We start from the raw sequence: 18,754 nt of genomic DNA, 5'->3' as shown, positions 1-18,754 counted from the left end.
TACATGGTATTGTACTAATATCTGACTAATCTGCAGCATAGTGTGGATTAGAAGTCACGAGTTTCTTAGCTTAAAGGAACAAGGATTTTTGTCCAACTGGGTAGATGATACTTGTCTTACAGATGAGCAGTTAATCAATGGACTTATATACAGGGGAAAGCGATGACTTGGGAAAATGGTGGCTGGTTACCTGAACCTCAGACCCTATCTTGATTGTCTCTTTGAAGCCTCCAAGTGCACACAGTGCAGCGACAGCCTGGCGGGCGATTCTCTGAAGTTTGGCGAGTTTTCTGCCACTACTGCTGCCATTTTCCAGAATGCTTTCTGCATATTTCCCCAATTGTGGAATGTACATCAGCGCACGAGACAGAACCTAAATGTAAGAAGCAGCCCATGCAGTGGGAGATAAAGCTCTGGTTGTTTTGATACTAAGCATGATGCAGTGTCTACAACAGTGCATGGGTCCCATGTGCTAAAGGAACTCTGGATATGGGAGGGATGAAATAATTATCAGGGATGACCACTGACATTCTTGGCATATTTGCCTTATGTGATTGGACAGAACTGGAAATACACAACCTCAAAATATGGGAGAATCAAACACTGTTAATAAAACCCCTAAACTAAAGCAAAAATTTATCTGCAGGAAAACCATAACAGCATACTGCCTACATCTCAACACCCAAGTATCTTTAGGACACGTTATAAGGTGTTCACATCACGAATGACTGGGAAAGGGGAAATTGATTACCAAACCCTAGTTCTCAGGAAACTGAACTATTGTCTGTAAAGATGAATTACTGACAGAGCATTCAGGGAGTGTAAACCACACAGAGGCCTCCTTAGGACTCAGTAAGCACACTTAACAAATCCAATAAACCAAGGCTGCATGATTTCCTAATGTTAGTACCAATCGAATACAAGCAAGAAGGAGAAACAGGGAGTGCCATTCTTTTCCTGAGAACACTAGCCTGCCTCTGTGAAATCAGAACTGGCAGTGAAAGGAGATGTGGGTTAACAGAGTTGAAGCTACTGAATCAAAGCAAATTTCAGGGGAAACACAGTTAACAAGTATATCTGGCCAGTTTGGGAACTCTCTCTTTGTTAGCATGTCCTTTGCTAGAACAGAACATTAACTTCTGTCTTGCTTCCTCTTTTAAGCAGCAACAGCGTACTAGCCTTCTCTGCTGTCGTGGTCCATATCTGAGCAGCATTTGACTCAGGCGCCATCAGCAAGCTGTGAAGCAAGGCGATCACTTCTGCGGCCATGCTGTTTGCCACATGCCCACTGATGAAAGGTCGGACAGGGTCGGTCCTGCAAGTGTCAACAGGGAAAAGTGTCAGTGCCCAGTGATGGTGAATAAGGCAGACGAGTGGCTTCAGGCTTGGCACCAGATGCGAACATTTTCTAGTTATAAATTCTGGAAAAAGTGGGTTTTGGTGACTCCCATTCTTTCTGGTAACTGAAGAAGCCTTGGAAACAATGGACCTCAAACCTTTAACTGTATAAACCATCGTGATCAAGGAAAGGACCTACACTACATCTGCCTCTGGCTGGCAAGCACAGAACCTCACACAAACTTCCCAGGGGCAACACGCATTTATCCTTCCTCCAACTAGAAAGAAGCTTCTGTGTACAGTTGGGATGGTGACAAGTATTGTTTGGATGAAGTAAAGGCAGCAGGGACAGAGTTTACTATTTCTACTACTCAAAAACACTATAGCTGGAGTTCCTGGTGGTGGCCTTTCTCAGAAAAACAATCCTCCAGCCACAGACGTCTACTCAGCCCGGAGGGCCTCTCTACTCGACCCTCACAACCTCGGATCCACCTGGATGCTCACCACTTTCTGACTGGACTTTGAGAACAACTACTACAACGGATGGGTATTTTAAGCCCTCAGTCCCCATTTCCAGCAGGTCAAGGGGAGGATATAAAATTAAAACCCTCAAAACAAATCCTTTACAAAGTAAGTCTGAGAAGAGTGCAGACAGCTGCCACCCTGTGAAAGGTTTTACCTGGCAAGTTCAGAGTTCCTCTCTCGGCAAATGGAAGTTTGGGCGGTTTTCTTCTTGTCCCCTGTGGACAGTCCACTCACCGTCTCTGGGTTGAGCGATTCCACGGGTGGCCCGACGCTGACGATGAGGCCTGACTGTGCCCACTTGGTTGCTTTTCTCAGAGCAGCTGCCGCCTCTTCTGTAATCACCTCACAGCAGCCACCCTGGGGATCAGATTGAAGACATTCATGATATTCTTTTCGCTCTTCTCAGCACTACACTTTAAAAAATCGGTTTCCCCTAATCCAGGCTCATTTTTATAAATTCATATATTAAAATATTATATGTAGAAAGTTAAATCTCCACAAACATCCTTTGTCCTCACCCAGTCAGAGATCACTGTTAATCCTCTAGAATTTTTTCCATGCAGATTCTGACATACATAATCATAGTCCATGCTACACAGTTTTGATTTCTTTTTTATCAGTTATCAAAACATCATGAATTGTGATCGATATGAACCTGATACCATAAAATATCATGAATATCCAGGTCTATATATTTAGACCTACCTGATTATTTTTATAGTTGTACAGTATTTCATTATATGAATGTAATAACTTCTTTAACAAATCCCCTATTTATGGGTACACAGATTCTATTTTGTTTTTTACAAACAGAACTGCCAAGGACAGGCTTGTCTCTGGATACTTGAAAATGCCTATTTACACTCACCTTGGCAATAATGGGTACCATAGATCTTAACATTTTCAGTGCAACAGGTAAAAATGATACACTACTATTGTGTTATTACTTCCCTTTAATTATTTATCGTGTAATCTGTGAGCATGAGCATATTTTTATATTTTCATGGGCTTTTTTGTCTTTATTTCTTATTATCTATTATTATTACTCTTTTAACCTTTCACCCTATGGTCACATTTTTTTTTTTGATCACTTTTAAAGTATTTTTAGGCTGTAGAACTTTCTTAACAGAGCTAAGAAAATTTCTAGGTCAAAACCAAGAGTTCTCCTCTACATTTTAACGTTAATGATACATAGATTTTGACTAGTTCTCTTGAAAATGGCCTCAGTTAAGCCACTGTCTTCAATTTCTCACCCTGTGGTAACTTGAAATTTTTAAAAAATTTCTCCTGAAAACCTGAAGCCTGGCACATGTTCTTCGACTGCAGGTCTTGGCAGAGCAGGCTCCTTCCTATTGGGGTTACCTTTGTCATGTCTCGGTCCATTTTCACAACTTTCTCCATGTTGGCACCAGTACCAAGTCGGAAGGGCCGTCCTTCTGAGCTACTAAAATGGGAAGGCAGAGAGAGGCAATGATTTTACAGGCATGGTCACAGGTGGGGGAGGCCTCAATGAGTGATGTAAATCCCAAAGTGAGGGGATTTTAACAACAGCCTGGATTGCTGCCTTTGTGTGAATGACTGGATCTTCCTTTCTAATAATTCAGCTCCCCCTACCTCCTAAACCTGGCTCTCAAAAAGATCTTTCATCAAATTTGTACTATGACGTTTCACAGTGCCCAGGAATGTTCCTTGGAAGTTTCTTCATCTATGTGCTGACTTGCCCTGACCCCGCTTAGTCTATGCCAACAGCCTAGTAGTGCTTTCGGTTGCCATGATGGCAGACAAGGGATCCAATTATGAGGATGACATCATCATTCAATCATTTATTTGAAGAGAGGACTCTTCCATCTGAGACATAAACACCTCTCCTAAATTCCCTTGTGCTCCGTGGGACCTTCTCGTTGTCCTGGATTCCACTGACAGGGTGCTGTAGATTTGTCATCTTTGGACAGTAATTATATATTTTTACTTCCTTGTTGAGCAATCATACCATTCATCCTTCGATTAAATAAAGCTATAAAAAAGTTTCCTATTTCTTCACCTCACAGTCAATGGTATCCCTAAATTTACTGATGGCTGAAGGATGCCCATAACTGAAAACCAAGCTGCATTATTCCTTCTCAAAGCCCACGTCACACTATAGACTCCTCGTAGGACACAAATGATACGTTCTCAACAGGATTTTCACTCTGTTGGGTCTGGAGGGACAGTACCGAGCTGGGGTTAAAAGTTTGGGCTCTGCGTCAGAGGGACCCCCTGCATTGATAGTTCAGCTCTGCCTCAGTTTCTCCATATGTAATGACAGGGATGACAGTAATATTGATCACCTCTTAGGGGTGTTAAGAGGGCTGAGACAGTTGATCCCTGTAAGGGGCTTACTCAGCACAGTGCCTGCGACACGGCTAGTGCTGGATGGCATGTAGCTATTACAATCATCACCTTAGTAATGGTTGGAGAACTTCATGGGATGACTGGTCTTCCCGCTTGTGGATAAAGATAGAGAGCTTGCCATCCACTGCTTCACTCTCTTCTCCAGGGTCTTTATCTCCTTTTAAGGAACTCTTGGGGCTCGTTTTTGTCAACGTGGTGTCAGGTTCGGAAGCGGTTGGAGAAAGGACTGTCTGACATCCTTTAAGCAAACAGAAAAATTGCGAAGTCGTTTGTGCGGCTCCCCTGTATAAGGAAAGCACTGGCTCTGGAATCTCTCTTCCTCCCTCTCTCCCACTCTGTCCCTTCTCCGCTCTCTCTCCCTTTTATCACAGGAAGCACAGCTGCAGTTGTGGACAAGGGAAAGCTCGGTCTGACCGTCCACAGGAAGTGAGCGCCTCAGTGCCATTCTTCCGCCCAGGAGGCTACTCACCTGGGACCACGTAATCTGCTAGCTTTGCTAAGAGCAACGAGGCGATCTTGGATGCTGGGTCGCTGGGATCCTCTTGCTCGCTGTTTAGGGAGGGGACAGAGTAGCTCCAGGGTGGGAGCTCCACATTCCCACAGTCTTCTACGCTCATCAGCGGGAGTGCTGCCCGGCACAGCTGAAGAATGATAAGAACCAGCTTTGGGGACGGGCGTTGGTCAAGCAGCAGGGAGAGGAGTTTGGACACACAAGCTGGCTGGCTCAGGATGGCTTTACCTATGTGACTCCTGCAAAAGGAGGAAGAAAAGGTCCACAATGCTGAGAATGTTATGTACAGAAATTCAGAAGCAAAAGCTGCCTAAATGAGGTTAAACAAACTGATGACTTCGTATTTAATGAGGAAGACACAGATTTGGCAATATATTTTTATGAAGGAGAATTAAGGCTTTTTGTAAACATCTGATGAAAGCTCATAATTGACCAACAATACTTGAAAAGATTTTTGAACATTTTCTGATACCTGATGTTTATTTAATTGAGATCCTATAGTTCAGCACGATTCACAGAACACCAAGACTTAGAAACCCAAGCTAGGAGGCTTTTAGTTTAGTCTTTTATTCCTTTTTAAGAAGTGCTTCAAGACCAAAGAGATCATACAGTGTTGTACTGCCCTCAGGAGTGTGGGATCTGCCACAGCTGAACCTGTTACATTTCAGCAGAAACCAAAGAATAAGCAGCCTTATGTGGACAAGCTTTTGTGGGCCTCACAGCTCACACATGATTAAACCTCCACAGAATATCTTCTTTTAAAGACACAGCATGAGAAGGCAAATTAATTACAGGTCCTGCCTGATTATTCTTTAATCTTGCTATAATGAAGGTAAAGATGTTTGGTTACTGAATGTAATTGTATTGACTCAAAAGGCTAGCAGCTGTTGCCAGTAAAGTATTGAAGCAAATGATAATGTTATTTTATGATGTAGATATTCACCTAAATAATTTTCTTATTTTGGAACTAAATGCTATTTTTCAATGACTTCATCCTCTGCTATTTTTCTTGAGGCAGGAGCATATCAGGATGGCCTAGTAAGTTAGACGTTTCTAAAGACAACCACCTGCAAAGGAAGCCAAACCACTCAGAGGAAAAGCCACCTCCTCCCACAGCTCCAGCCGGGCCTTCCTTACCTCGAGAGGTCATTGAGAAGACTCAGGACGTCCTGGAGGGCATCGTTCCCGGCAGCCTGGTTGCCGCAGCTCTCTGTCGCTCGGGCGAGGTGGTTAGTGAGAAGGCTGGACACCTGACGGGCCAGACCTGAGTGCACAGCCTCTGTGGAGCCGCCTTCAGAGTGCAAGAAAGGAGAAGCGCGGTGAAAGCTCCAGGAAGGCATGGCGAGTCTGCAGGTGTGGCGAGCCTGAATTAAAGCCCTCCCTTCGCCCAATTTTTCTTTAACCTGCTCAGTATTTCATTAGCCATCCAATTAGTGTCTCCTCATTAGATAACAACTGAATATAAATAAGGTAACAGTAACTTGAAAAATGATTCAGTGTTGGGGAAAGACATTCCTCTTAATTAAAACTGAATATAATTAATCCAAACAAAACCCAGAAACATACTTTGATTGACAGGCAAGAATCACCATTTTACTGTGATGAAAACATCTTGATTTTTTTTTTTTTTTTTTAGTGAGGTACAGTTGATGTACAATATAAGTTACAGGTGTATAACACAGTGACTTGTAATTTTTAAAAGTTGTACTCCATTTATAGTTACTATATAATATTGGCTATATTCCCTATGTTGTACAATATACCCTTGTAGCTTATTTTTTACACAATAGTTTGTACTGCTTAGTCCCCTACCCCTATAGTGCCCCTCCCCGCCCCTCTCCCCACTGGTAACCACTAGCTTGCCCTCTATATCTGCGAGTCTGTTTCTTTTTTGGAAAACATCTTCATGTTTAACTCACACCCTACCTCTTCTCAAACACAATAAAAGACATTTTTGGGTCTTTCCATTTTCATTGTAGTTCCAGAGCCTTCCCCAAACAACTCTCGTAAAGGCCACAAAAATTATTTGCCATTTACTGTTCATTCTGCCTAGAAGTCTTCTTTATCCTTCAAGAAGAACTCACATGTCACCTTCTTTGGGGAGCTTTGCCTGATCCCTAGCACAGCTGGTCTGTAGGGACCTCTATGCTCCCATAGCACTTTGTGTGCACCTTGATCATGGCATTGATTGCACGGTAATTATTTGTTCATTGGTCTATTTCCCCCACTGGACCATATGTTTTAAGGTGAGGAACAATGCCTTATTCATCTTATGCCTGGCTCTCAGAACAATAAAACACAGAGTGAATGAATAAATAAACAAGCTATATATCTGGGATACTATGGAGAAGTTATCCTTTAAGTTTACTTTTTAAATTGGATTGGTGACTGAAAATACAATCTGGAAATAGCACCTCAAAAGTGCAACTGAAAAATCATTGCATAAAAGTATTTATTCGGACATGATTAGCAGTGTTGACAAAAAGGAAATGAAAGATGTCTTCAATTTCCTGGGGTTACTGTACTCCTTCAGCTGGTTATCGTTCCTCCCCACCCCCTCAGCTTTACTGAGGTATGATTAGCAAATAAAAATTGCATATATTCAGATTGTAGAATGTGAATTTTTTAAAAGGTGTACAACGTGATGATTTAATATGCATATACATTGTGAAATGATTACCACAATCAAGTTAGTGAATACATCCATCACCTCCCATAGTTACCTTTCTGTGTGTGTGGGAGGGGATAAGAACACAAGATTAATTCTCTCAGCAACTTTAAAGTATAAATAAAGTATTATTAATTCTAATCACAATGCTGTACATTAGATCTCCAGAACTTATTCATCTTATAACTGAAAGTTTGACCCTTTGAACAACATCTCCCCATTTCCCCCCTGCCCCCTAACCATGGCAACCACTGTTCTACTGTTTCTATGAGTTTGGCTTTTTTAGATTCCACATATAAGTGAGATGGCTGCAGTATTTGTCTTTCTGTGTCTGGCTTATTTTACTTAGCATAATGTCCTCCAGGTTAGGATACTGTTTACTGTCATAGAGTAGTGATAAATTTTCACAGAAGCATGCCGATGAAGAGGCTCCCATGATATCATAACTGATTCAACCAATCTACTTATGTAATTTAATATAGCTTTTCTTTCCCCCATCCAGCACAAATACTTAATACATAAACACATCAATAGAAGAAATCAATGAGCTCTAGAAAGGAATCCTGCTTCTCACCTTCTTCTTTTTCCCATTCAACGCAGCGGTTGGCAAGCACCTGGAAGGCTGCCCAGGCCATGGTGGCCACCTTCTGCTTCTTGGTTTGTTTCTCACTGGAGCTGGACTCAGTCTGACTGCTCAAGCTACACAGTCGATCCATGAGCTGAACAAGGCCACTGCGCACCAGGCACTTCTCTTCACTCCTGGGCCAGGCAGAAAGGGTTGAATGAAAGAAATATAACTGACTAGCCCTTAGGAACTTCTCACTTAAGATTCAGGTTATCAAAGGTTCATAAAACATGTCAGTATAGTTTCTTGTCCACAACTTAGGATACCAATGTATAATTCAACATAGAAATTTTTTAGAATGAGTATTTTCCTTCATAAATAATGAACTTCAAGTTCTGGTTAGTTCGTATAGAACAGCAAAGTAAAAATCGATGGAATCAACACAAGGTTACCATAAAAGAAAAAAATCAATGGAATCAACACAAGGTTACCATAAAAGAAAAAAATTACATATTTTATCATAAGGGGATTCAAAGAATGAATTCTTGACATCTTCTAACTATTAATCAAGTAACTAAGGGAGGAAATAAATGTGCAAAGGCAAAACATTTTGCTCAATATATAAGTAATTTCCTAGGGACCTATTTCTTTCCTTCAAACTTCTCCATTTTGACAATGTAATATAATCCCTAATGGGGATCCACATTTGATCATGCAGGAACTCAACAATAAGGAATTTACATAGTAACTTTAAGTGTCTGTCAGGAGACAAGCTCATTTAATCAGAGTGATAGTGTCACTGGATAATCAAAACCAAAAAATCCAATTTTTTAATTAAAAAATATTTCTATTTAATCAACTACATTGTGGTGTACCTTACTAACAATAAAAAGCATTTCCTTGCTTACCTGGTGTAAGGTATAGTACATAAGAGTCCGATGCTATTTGCACAAGCAATAGGGTAACGGGCGCACAAAGACACAACAGAGGTCATGGTCTCGCCGAAGGCTTCCTGGACCTGCTCGACCATCCCACCACAGGTTAGTTCTTCAATTCTAGGGAACAGAACCAAAGCTCAGACTTCCTCAACCATGTCAAGAACGGCGATAGTGAACACAAGAGCAAGAGAGTTCTTCTGAGAAGCCCAAGAGTGTCTAGATGAATCCAGAACTGAAGGAATCTTGGAGACCAGTGTTTCCCAAACTGCAGGATCACAGAAGGCTGTTGGGCAGGATTTCTAAGTGTGCCTCAAAGACAATGCCCACACTCAAGAAAAGTCTAGGAGGGCTTCGCTGGTGGCGCAGTGGTTAAGAATCCACCTGCCAATGCAGGGGACACGGGTTCGACCCCTGGCCCGGGAAGATCCCACATGCCATGGAGCAGCTAAGCCCGTGCACCACAACTACTGAGAGTGTGCTCTAGAGCCTGTGTGCCACAACTTCTGAAGCCCATGCGCCTAGAGCCCATGCTCCACAACAAGAGAAGACACTGCAATGAGAAGCCCGCACACTGCAAGGAAGAGTAGCCCCTGCCCGCCACAACTACAGAAAGCCCGTGTGCAGCAACGAAGACCCAACACAGCCAAAAAAACGAGAAAAGTCTGGGAAATCCCACGTTAGGTAAAGGTAAGCAGGGTTCCTCACTGCAGGACTACTCAGAACCTTTTAAGGTTAAAGTCTGTCATATCTTTAGGAGCAAGAGAATGGCACCCAACATTTCCCAAACTTATTTAATAATGAAACCATTAATTTGAGGCATGGCTACAACATTCCATGCAGCACTGAATACTGTAAATGCAACTGCACTAATGAGAAAACCAAGACACAAATAGATTAGCGAAGCGTCCTTTGCAAGTTCGTACTCTGATTATGAGCAGAATATGAGAATCCTGTTGGGAAATAAGACTTTCCCAATGTAAAAACACAACCTGGGATAGATTCTATGGCAATTAATGTTAGCTGAAAACTGGAACTATCAGATTTATCTACAAAGATATACAACATAATATTGTTTATAATAGTAAAAATAAATAAAAACTAAGGTTTAAAAATAGGAAATTGGCTTAAAAAAGGTCCAGGGATATGATGCAGTGCTATCCGAGCACTAAAAACATTATAGGAGATCACTACGGTTAGACTAAAGACTGAACAAATACACTAAAACATTAATAGGTTTTATTTTAAGATGCTGGATTTACAGGTCATTTTTATTTTATACTTTGGGATTTTCTGCATTTTTCTTTAGATGTCTGACACATGGCATTAATAATGTCATGCGGGAAATGTAATGAGGGGAAAAAGGAATAATGCTGCCAGTGTTACAGAGAAACTACTCTGGAAGTAAGCTGTGGCAGTCACTAGTGTTACTCACTACGCCTTCTGGGCACCGCTGCGGTTGGGTGGGCATGTGACTAGTCTGGCCAACGAGCCAGAGCTCTGACAAGGGCCCTGAAAGCTTTCGAGATGGTGGTCTCCTCCTCTGTCCTGAGCTCTCTGTGATTACCATGAGCCAAGACAGACCTGCAATGGACGTGAGCAAGAACTAAAATTTTGTTTTTTTCCGCAGCGAAGAGCAGCCTCCGCGCCATGAAACTAAAGAAAGCCTGCGCGCAGCAATGAAGACCCAACGCAGCCAAAAATAAATAAATAAATTCAGAAAAAAGAAATTTGATCTAGTAAAAATAAGCACCAAAAATATAGGGATATAAGGTTGTTGACTGCAGCACTATTGTTAATGCAAAAGGAAACCAAAACGGAAAGAAGGAAGAAAGGAGGGATGGAAGAAAGGAAGGGTGGAAGAAAGGAAGGAGAGGGAAAGTGAAAGAGAGAAAGAAACAATAAATGAACCTATGTGTCCATCAGTAGCAGATGAGTTAAATATACAACGGAGGTCCATGAAGTTCTTAAAAGCTATAATGCAGAACTATACATATTAACCTGAAAAGACACAGATATCCAAGATATATTGAGGAAAACAACTGATTACAGTAAGATCTGTGTAATATAATCTGAATTGAGTTTTTAAAAAATCATACACATACACACTTAAGCATACAAAGAGAATGAAATAGCTATTACGTATGCATAGTTGATACAACAAGCTCTTAATGAACAGAGTGGAATTTAGGAAGGGAAGGGAAGGAGACTTTTACTTTCTGTTTTATGTGCTGAATTTTTAAAACTAAATCCTGTACCAGTTTTCTTAAAGTATATTATTTTATGGGAAAACATTAAAATCTAAGATCTTGCTCCAAGAGTAATCTCTGGAATGGCTTTCGCCCATTCCAGACAGGACAGTATAAACTAACAGAAACAACTGACCTGGGTCCTCCTTGAAGGACCATCGTCACCGGACCCACAAGATGTGTCACTCCCCCGACTCGCACGGCGGCCGTCAGCAATTCCCGCATGTGCACCAGCGCCTGCTTGCGAGTGTTTCCCCGCCGCCACCTTGTCTGCGCAGCCAAAAGAAAGCTGCTGCTGGACACCTGAAACGCATGAAAAGGAAGTACACCTGACTCCTGCTGTCACACGACCCCTCGTGCTATCCACCTGTGGTCGGCAAAACGTGACGTACAGCTTGGTCAGGGTTGGTGCCGATGAAAGCAAACAGCTGCCCCAGCAGGACGCTGTAGGTGGGCTTGTCCCTGCTGTCCTCGATGGCCAATGACTGCAGGAGCGTGAAGGAGCTGCTGCGGTGGCTGGTCACGTGGCGCCGCCTACAGCCAAACAAGAAAGCCGCTCAGGGAGTGTGTTGCGATGACAGTGTTCAGCCGCAGGTGGGAATCCGACCTTGGCCATTAGCTATTTACCTCTGATTTGCTCTAGTAAATTCCAAATCTTCGTTACCAATCATTTCCAGGTCAGAAGGAGCCGACATGCTGCGAAGAAAAACAGGCTGCCGCACAGCATGAGATATCACCTTTGTTTCAGAGGCTGATTTACAAGCTGGAACGGAAAGGAAGAAGAACGTTGACATATCTGCTATCCTATTTGTAAGGATGGCAGCAACAGCGAAAAGTAACAAGGAACCACCAAACTGTCTAAGAGTATCTTTGCTTTCCAGTTCAGCCACCAAACCAGCTAGCACAGCACAAAGATGATTTTTAGGCCAATATTTTTTTTTTTTTGGTGGTGGGGGGGGCGCCGTGCCGCACAGCTTGTGGGATCTTAGTTCTCCAACCAGGGACTGAACCCGGGCCTTCAGCAATGAAAGTGCGGATTTCTAACTACTGGACTGCCAGGGAATTCCCTAGGCCAATTTTTTAAAACCTTGAATACTGAGGTTTAAAACCTCGAATATTAAGGTTAAAAATTACTTTATCTTGAAAACTAAACTCTTTTTATCAAATTGAGTTTCCAAAGAAAGGCTGAAAAATTCATTTAATTTCGTAAACCATCAGTGTTAACTTTAATATTAAGCATTCCAAAAAGCAAGAGAGGACAGAGAAAGTAATTTCTGGAAGCAAAATATCTTAATTCAAATAAATCCAGATCCATTTTTTTTAAGAGATGGCCTTTGTTCCCCCTTTAATCCTGGATTTATTTAGCTGACTTACTGCCATTTGGTGATACCTCTGCTTTGATCATAATTGATGTGAGTAAATACCACACTTTAGCTAGAATCTGACCAGCCCTTCCTATAAGATAGATACTCCTATCAAGGAAATAGTTGTTTTGTAAAAGAACACTCTAATGGAAGCAGACAAAACTGCATGTGAAGATAGGCTAAGAAAAAAAGATGTTAAGAAAAGTTGAGGTCATTTTGAATCTGTCTTAAAAATGGTTAGATAGGGGCTTCCCTGGTGGCGCAGTGGTTGAGAGTCTGCCTGCTGATGCAGGGGACACTGGTTCGTGCCCCGGTCTGGGAAGATCCCACATGCCGCAGAGCAGCTGGGCCCGTGAGCTATGGCCACTGAGCCTGCGCGTCCGGAGCCTGTGCTCCACAACGGGAGAGGCCACAACAGTGAGAGGCCCGCGTACCACAAAAAAAAAAAAAAAAAAAAAAAAAAAAAAAAAAAAAAAAAAGGTTAGATAGCTTCAATCTAAAAAATTTATAATTTTTGAAGACATTATCTCTTAGGAAACTACTGGTTCATCATCTCTAATGCCAAAAGCCTCTTGGAGAGCACCACCAGGCTTACTGAGTGGGTAAGTCTTCTATGGGACCTTTAATGAACACGGGCTAATGTGGCCAGGGACATGGTGTAGCTGACCATCTCAGCATGTGATCATACTGCACACCTGGCATGCTTCCCCTGCTGCATGGGGACCCTATTACTGGGGTCAGAAACCTGGGAGTCATCCTAGACTTCTCTCCCTAGTGAAAGGAGCCCTGGGCAATCAGATGGGATGAAAACAAGTTCACTTGCTCCACAGTGTCCATCGGGCAATGGGTCTAGACAACATGGAGTCTTTCATTTAAGAACATGTTTATGGGCTTCCCTGGTGGCACAGTGGTTAAGAATCTGCCTGCCAATGCAGGGGACATGGGTTCGAGCCCTGGCCCGGGCAGATCCCACATGCCGTGGAGCAACTAAGCCCGTGAGCCACAACTACTGAAGCCCACGCGCCGTGCTCCGCAATAAGAGAAGCCACTGTGATGAGAAGCCCGTGCACCACAATGAAGACCCAACGCAGCCAAAAATAAAAATAAATTAAATAAATTAAAAAAAAAGAAAAGAACATGTTTATGACTTCTTCTCTCAGGGTAAAAATTAACACTTGCTATTATGGGCTCTGCCCAGTGTTGTGGATCTGGCTTAAGTAAGAAGACTTGTTGATTTCCCTGAGAAATGCGTTTTCAAGCTAGCATTTAAAATGTGACCAGGAGGGCTTTCCTGGTGGCACAGTGGTTAAGAATCTGCCTGCCAATGCAGGGGACACGGGTTCGAGCCCTGGTCCAGGAAGATCCCACATGCCACGGAGCAACTAAGTCCATGTGCCACAACTACTGAGCCTGCACTCCAGAGCCCGTGAGCCACAACTACTGAAGCCTGCATGCCTAGAGCCCGTGCTCCGCAACAAGAGAAGCCACCGCAATGAGAAGCCCGCACACCACAATGAAGAGTAGCCCTTGCTCGCCGCAACTAGAGAAAGCCCACGCGCAGCAACGAAGACCCAACGCAGCCAAAAATAAATAAATAAAATTAATTAATTTTTTAAAAATGTGACTAGGAAAAAAATTAATAGTGGAAATTCATGCTAGAAGGTTCCACATAATTACTAAAGAGGAAATGCAAACTCAGCTTCAAGTAAAGAGAAAAATATGATGCATTCCAGGATTCACAATGTTGACTAATTATATGTTACTATGAAGATGACAACCCATAATCTAAAAATGAGGGGCACTGGGATTATAAAAATACATGTCATTGGGCTCCTTAGATGCTTCCCCTCAGAACTAAACAAGGCAGATGACGAGGCACCCCTGATGCTCAGATGACTCACAAAACACCACATGAATTCAATGAAAAGTACTTCTTGGCTGGAAAAAGTAAAAGGCAAAACAGAAAAGTTGAAATTTCCCTTTTTTCCTTTCTACGAGTACACAAGAGTGATTTTCTTTTCTTTTTCTTTTTTTTTTTTAAAGCAGCTGATGTATGTTTTATGAACAGACTAGCGCAGACAGCCTTGCAGGGCTGGCTGTCAGCAGTACCCGGTGTTTCTGCGGGGGTCCCTGAGATGCTTCTTGTGAGGCCGGACTGGGCCGCAATGGTGACGTGCAGCAACAGCTCAGCTCGGTTCATTAGACTCTTCACTAACGTCTTCGTTTTAGCCAGTGGGTGCGAGGGTTTCTGAATAAGAGAATTCACTTCTTGTAGGAACTTCTCCCTATAAAGAAAGACTGATGTGCATTTAGTTGTCCTCTGGTTTACCAAAACTAAAGTGTTTCATTACAAAGGGTATGAGAAGACAGAGGGGAACCTAAGCAAAAGTAACCTGATAAATATTGCTCGCCTTCCCGCTTCCCCATCCGAGGAGAGCAGTGCTATAAACTGGCCAGTTTTAGTTCCTTTTGCCCAGTTTAAAGTGCCTATATGCTAACTTCTGAAGGCTAAAATCAAAATTTCCAAATACCAAATAAGTTCCAACTCTAAAATATTTAGTTGAATGCACAATATTTTTTTAAATATCTGTTAAGAGATGAGATCTTTGCATTTTGTTTTGAGCATCAAGGTGATAAATTAGCTTTACACAGTTACTAACATCACTAACCTCAGAGATAGGACCATGTTTTCAAGATCATTTCCATCAAAGGAGACTTCCTTCATTGAACACAAAAGTTCTAGTTCTTTCATTTTGTTCTAAAGAAGGAAAAATCAAGAAAAGATGGTATACAGAATCTGCAAAAACCGAGTTTTACTGTACGTGTTAAAAGGAACAGAAAATTTCAGGGAAAAAACCCACCTTTGGTCCATATTTCTACACCAGAAGCACATTTGTAAGTTACTATTTGATATTTTAATGATTAAAAATGGCAATGACTACTTTCTGGGGATTTCTTCAGTGCTTATAACTCTTTTATTTTTTTTTAAAGGCTTGAAAGCAGAATTTGATAATGATGATAACTGCTTTATAAAACTATTAATCAATTAAATAACGAGTAACTTATTCTTTGTATCACTGACATGCTAATCTAATCAACTTTAACCCTTTTTAAACAATGGGTATGTTTCGAGGTATGCAACATTTTAAAAATGATGTTATCTCTACGCACACAGTATATACCATTGTACTACAAATAGCAATGCCCCAGTGATGAGTCATACAGCTTGCTCACCTCGTTAAAATGGTAATCATAGAAGAAAGGCATGTTGTTCTCCAGTTTCCCCTGCGTGGCATCATCAACCTCACTTTGCCATTTCTGTTCCAATTCTGCAACACTCTGACACATTAAAATATAAAACAACGTGAAACTAGATGCAAAATAAAAACAAATGCAATTTGTAAATTCAGAAATTTGAGTCGCAATAATCTTTTTAAAATTCAGATCACTTTTTAAACTTCATTAAATTTCTAGGAAGGAAGTCACTTCCCACGGTTATAAGAGACATCTAAATATTTTAACTTTCACTTACCTGCAGCTGTCTCTCCATGGCATTGAGTTTCTTAAATGTCTCTCCCATGATTTTACACAATAAATCATATTCCTCAGCATGTTCTTCTTGATACTGGAAATTTATTAGGGACTGCAGTGCATCAACCAAGTTCAAGTGCTTAATGACACATGATACCACCATTTCCTCCATCACGTCTGGCTGGATTACTTCTCTGCGATCACAAGGGAAACTAGTCAGCTGTATGACTAGAATTGGTAAGCTCTCAACTTACCAATACTGTATTTTATACATGGAAGAATGTACACTTTGATTTAAGTGTGTTAAATATTCACCACACTTTCTTTATTACAAGTTGGCAATAATTTGATATATTTAACTGATAAAACTGACATTGGCCGATGAAGCTGAAGATCAAAATTAAACAGACTTCATTTTCTATGATTTGTATATTTTGAGCTGGCGTTATATTAGAGCTGGAATAGGTCTGAGGTTAACAAAAGATCTTTGGCACGATTTATCTGCCAATTAATTTTATGCAGAATTATGGCTGGTAGTATTTGGGGCGTATGGATGTTGGGTTGAAAACAATGGTGCTTTTGTATTTTTTCATGTTAAATTTCATCTATTCTTTAAATTCTTCTCTCTGAAATGGCCCACCTTGCCTCAGAAGGCAGAGCAGAGGCCTGCAAAACAGACTTAACTTTAAGCTAGAATACCACAAAGACATTGGTAACTGCAAGACCTCACATTCTAGATTAAAGACTACCATCTCTCCAGGCGTTGAAAATAAAGAAATGTCTCTAGACCCTATGGAAACCAAAGTTGATGACTACCTTCAAGTAGAAGGTCAAACCACCTGAGAAAAACCTAGAACCTGTCAAATGTTAGCATGCATCAGAATCATATGGAAAATCTGTGAAGACACAGATTACTACTGGGCCCCATCCTCAGAGGTTCTGATTCAGCAGGTGTGAAATGGGGCCCAAGAACTTACAAGTTCTCAGGCGATACTAACATTGCTGACTGACAGCCCATGCTTTGAACCCACCGACCTGGAACACCACCTGGGGGTACTCTCCAGAGCACCTGGTTAATATTCATCAAGTACATGTAAAATGAAAGGTTCATCTGCTAGACTACAAGAAGAAACACACCCCCTTTGCTTGTTTAAACATTTTTTCATTGGGAAAATAAAGTGCTGTATAGCAACATACTTTATACTTGGTCTAAATTGAGGTCTGGCACGCCCAGAAATTTCCCTGAGCTTTATCATGATTCCTGGAGGCAGCCTGATCCGGGGCAGGTCAAAGTAGTTTCCAACAGGAGGCACGAGGACGTCAGAGGGGTAAGTGAATTCTCTGTCTTCTTCAATGGTCAGAGGCAGTGGAGACGGGCTTGGAGTAAGGGCAGGGGAGATCACACCATTGGCCTCCACCTGCCACTGGCACCTGAACATAAAGAAGAAGAGATTCTTCACTTCCTCTTCTATCTGGAAAGCTACCTGAAGTTTGCAGATATATTGATATTCAACATTTGAAGGATCACATTATGTATTAAGTATTTATTCATCAAACCTCCTCTAGAGGCTAAAGAAAAATGAGCATTATATGAAACCCCATCTTTGGGACTCTACCCCAACATTTTATTATGAAAACTTTTAAATATACAGAAAAGTTGGAAGAATTACACAGTTAACACTCATATACCCACAGCCAAGATTCTAGAAGGAACACTTTGCTATGTTTGCTTTATTGTCCATCTTCCCATCCTTTTGGGGATCCTTTAATTTAATTATACAGTATTTGGGTTGGAGAAAAGCTTACACAGTTCAAGGGTGTAATTTCAAACTTAGTAAAGTAAGGGCCACAAGGCACTTTGATGTAATTTTCATCTTATTTCTTAGACACAGTGATACCTATGGGATTGGCAGGCAGTAGGCACAATCAGCTGGGAAATGTACTAAAAGTAGTTTTCCACATAAAGTCCTTTTTCCTTTGTGAGCAAAACTAGTCCAGTCTGAGCCTTTTCTTACCTTTGTAAAAGTTTGGACCGCAGCAGCTCCTGACAGGCTTCTTCTTCTTTGGTAATTTCTGGTCCGTTGTATAGGATTCTTAACATAGAACAAGCTAACACAGACAGACCTAAAGCCAGGTCTACCAGAAAAGGTAAGCCTCCCGACACATCCTCTGAAGACTCCTACAATGCAGACAGGGCAAACCAGACTGGTCAGTTACACGGAGGAGCGCTTCACCTGCGCTGCACCACACTGCACTGTCCCCAACCACAGGGGCTCATGGAGCAGTATCAAGTATCATTGCTACGGGACACAGAGACAGCACCCAACACCATGAGTAGATAGATGGCGGCACTGGAATGACCACAGAGTGAAGTCTCAACACAGTTCTGGAGAGAGAAGAGTCAGTAAGACTCCATATTAGAAACAGCATAAATCACATGCAAGATTTTTTGGAGAGCTTCCTCTCTGCTGTACCTATCCAGGTATAAATCACTATTTCATTTTGTCACCTCCATTCTGTGCTTGAACGAAGATGCTGTCAATGATTACACTGAATTCATTCAATAAATATTTATTGAGTGCCTACTGTGTACCAGCCATTGTTCTAGGTGCCTGAGATAAAGCAGAGAACAAAACGAAGATGCCTGCCTTCATGGAGCTTACATTCTAGCAGATAA

General features: G+C 41.7%; 1 protein-coding gene across 4 annotated transcripts in view; it reads right to left on the bottom strand.

The window, feature by feature from the left end:
- The window catches only part of HECTD4 (HECT domain E3 ubiquitin protein ligase 4), a 193,069-nt gene that overhangs the window by 66,934 nt on the left and 107,381 nt on the right, over positions 1-18,754 (bottom strand). For all 4 annotated transcript variants that reach the window (XM_060119741.1, XM_060119742.1, XM_060119743.1 and 1 more), the window contains exons 24-41: positions 18,093-18,256; positions 17,275-17,508; positions 16,079-16,271; positions 15,781-15,885; positions 15,216-15,304; positions 14,656-14,831; positions 11,810-11,945; positions 11,575-11,716; positions 11,319-11,485; positions 8,907-9,053; positions 8,008-8,192; positions 5,903-6,056; positions 4,724-5,004; positions 4,303-4,492; positions 3,226-3,307; positions 2,018-2,220; positions 1,180-1,315; positions 191-373 (exon numbers count right to left, since the gene is read on the bottom strand). In XM_060119741.1, the coding sequence (XP_059975724.1) occupies positions 191-373; positions 1,180-1,315; positions 2,018-2,220; positions 3,226-3,307; positions 4,303-4,492; positions 4,724-5,004; positions 5,903-6,056; positions 8,008-8,192; positions 8,907-9,053; positions 11,319-11,485; positions 11,575-11,716; positions 11,810-11,945; positions 14,656-14,831; positions 15,216-15,304; positions 15,781-15,885; positions 16,079-16,271; positions 17,275-17,508; positions 18,093-18,256 (2,967 nt within the window). The remainder of the gene's footprint in view (positions 1-190; positions 374-1,179; positions 1,316-2,017; positions 2,221-3,225; positions 3,308-4,302; positions 4,493-4,723; positions 5,005-5,902; positions 6,057-8,007; positions 8,193-8,906; positions 9,054-11,318; positions 11,486-11,574; positions 11,717-11,809; positions 11,946-14,655; positions 14,832-15,215; positions 15,305-15,780; positions 15,886-16,078; positions 16,272-17,274; positions 17,509-18,092; positions 18,257-18,754) is intronic.

Source organism: Mesoplodon densirostris, chromosome 15 (genome assembly GCF_025265405.1).
Source record: "Mesoplodon densirostris isolate mMesDen1 chromosome 15, mMesDen1 primary haplotype, whole genome shotgun sequence".
NCBI lineage: Eukaryota > Metazoa > Chordata > Mammalia > Artiodactyla > Ziphiidae > Mesoplodon > Mesoplodon densirostris.
Note: the sequence above shows the minus strand (reverse complement) of the source record. Positions and strands in the feature narration are given on the sequence as shown.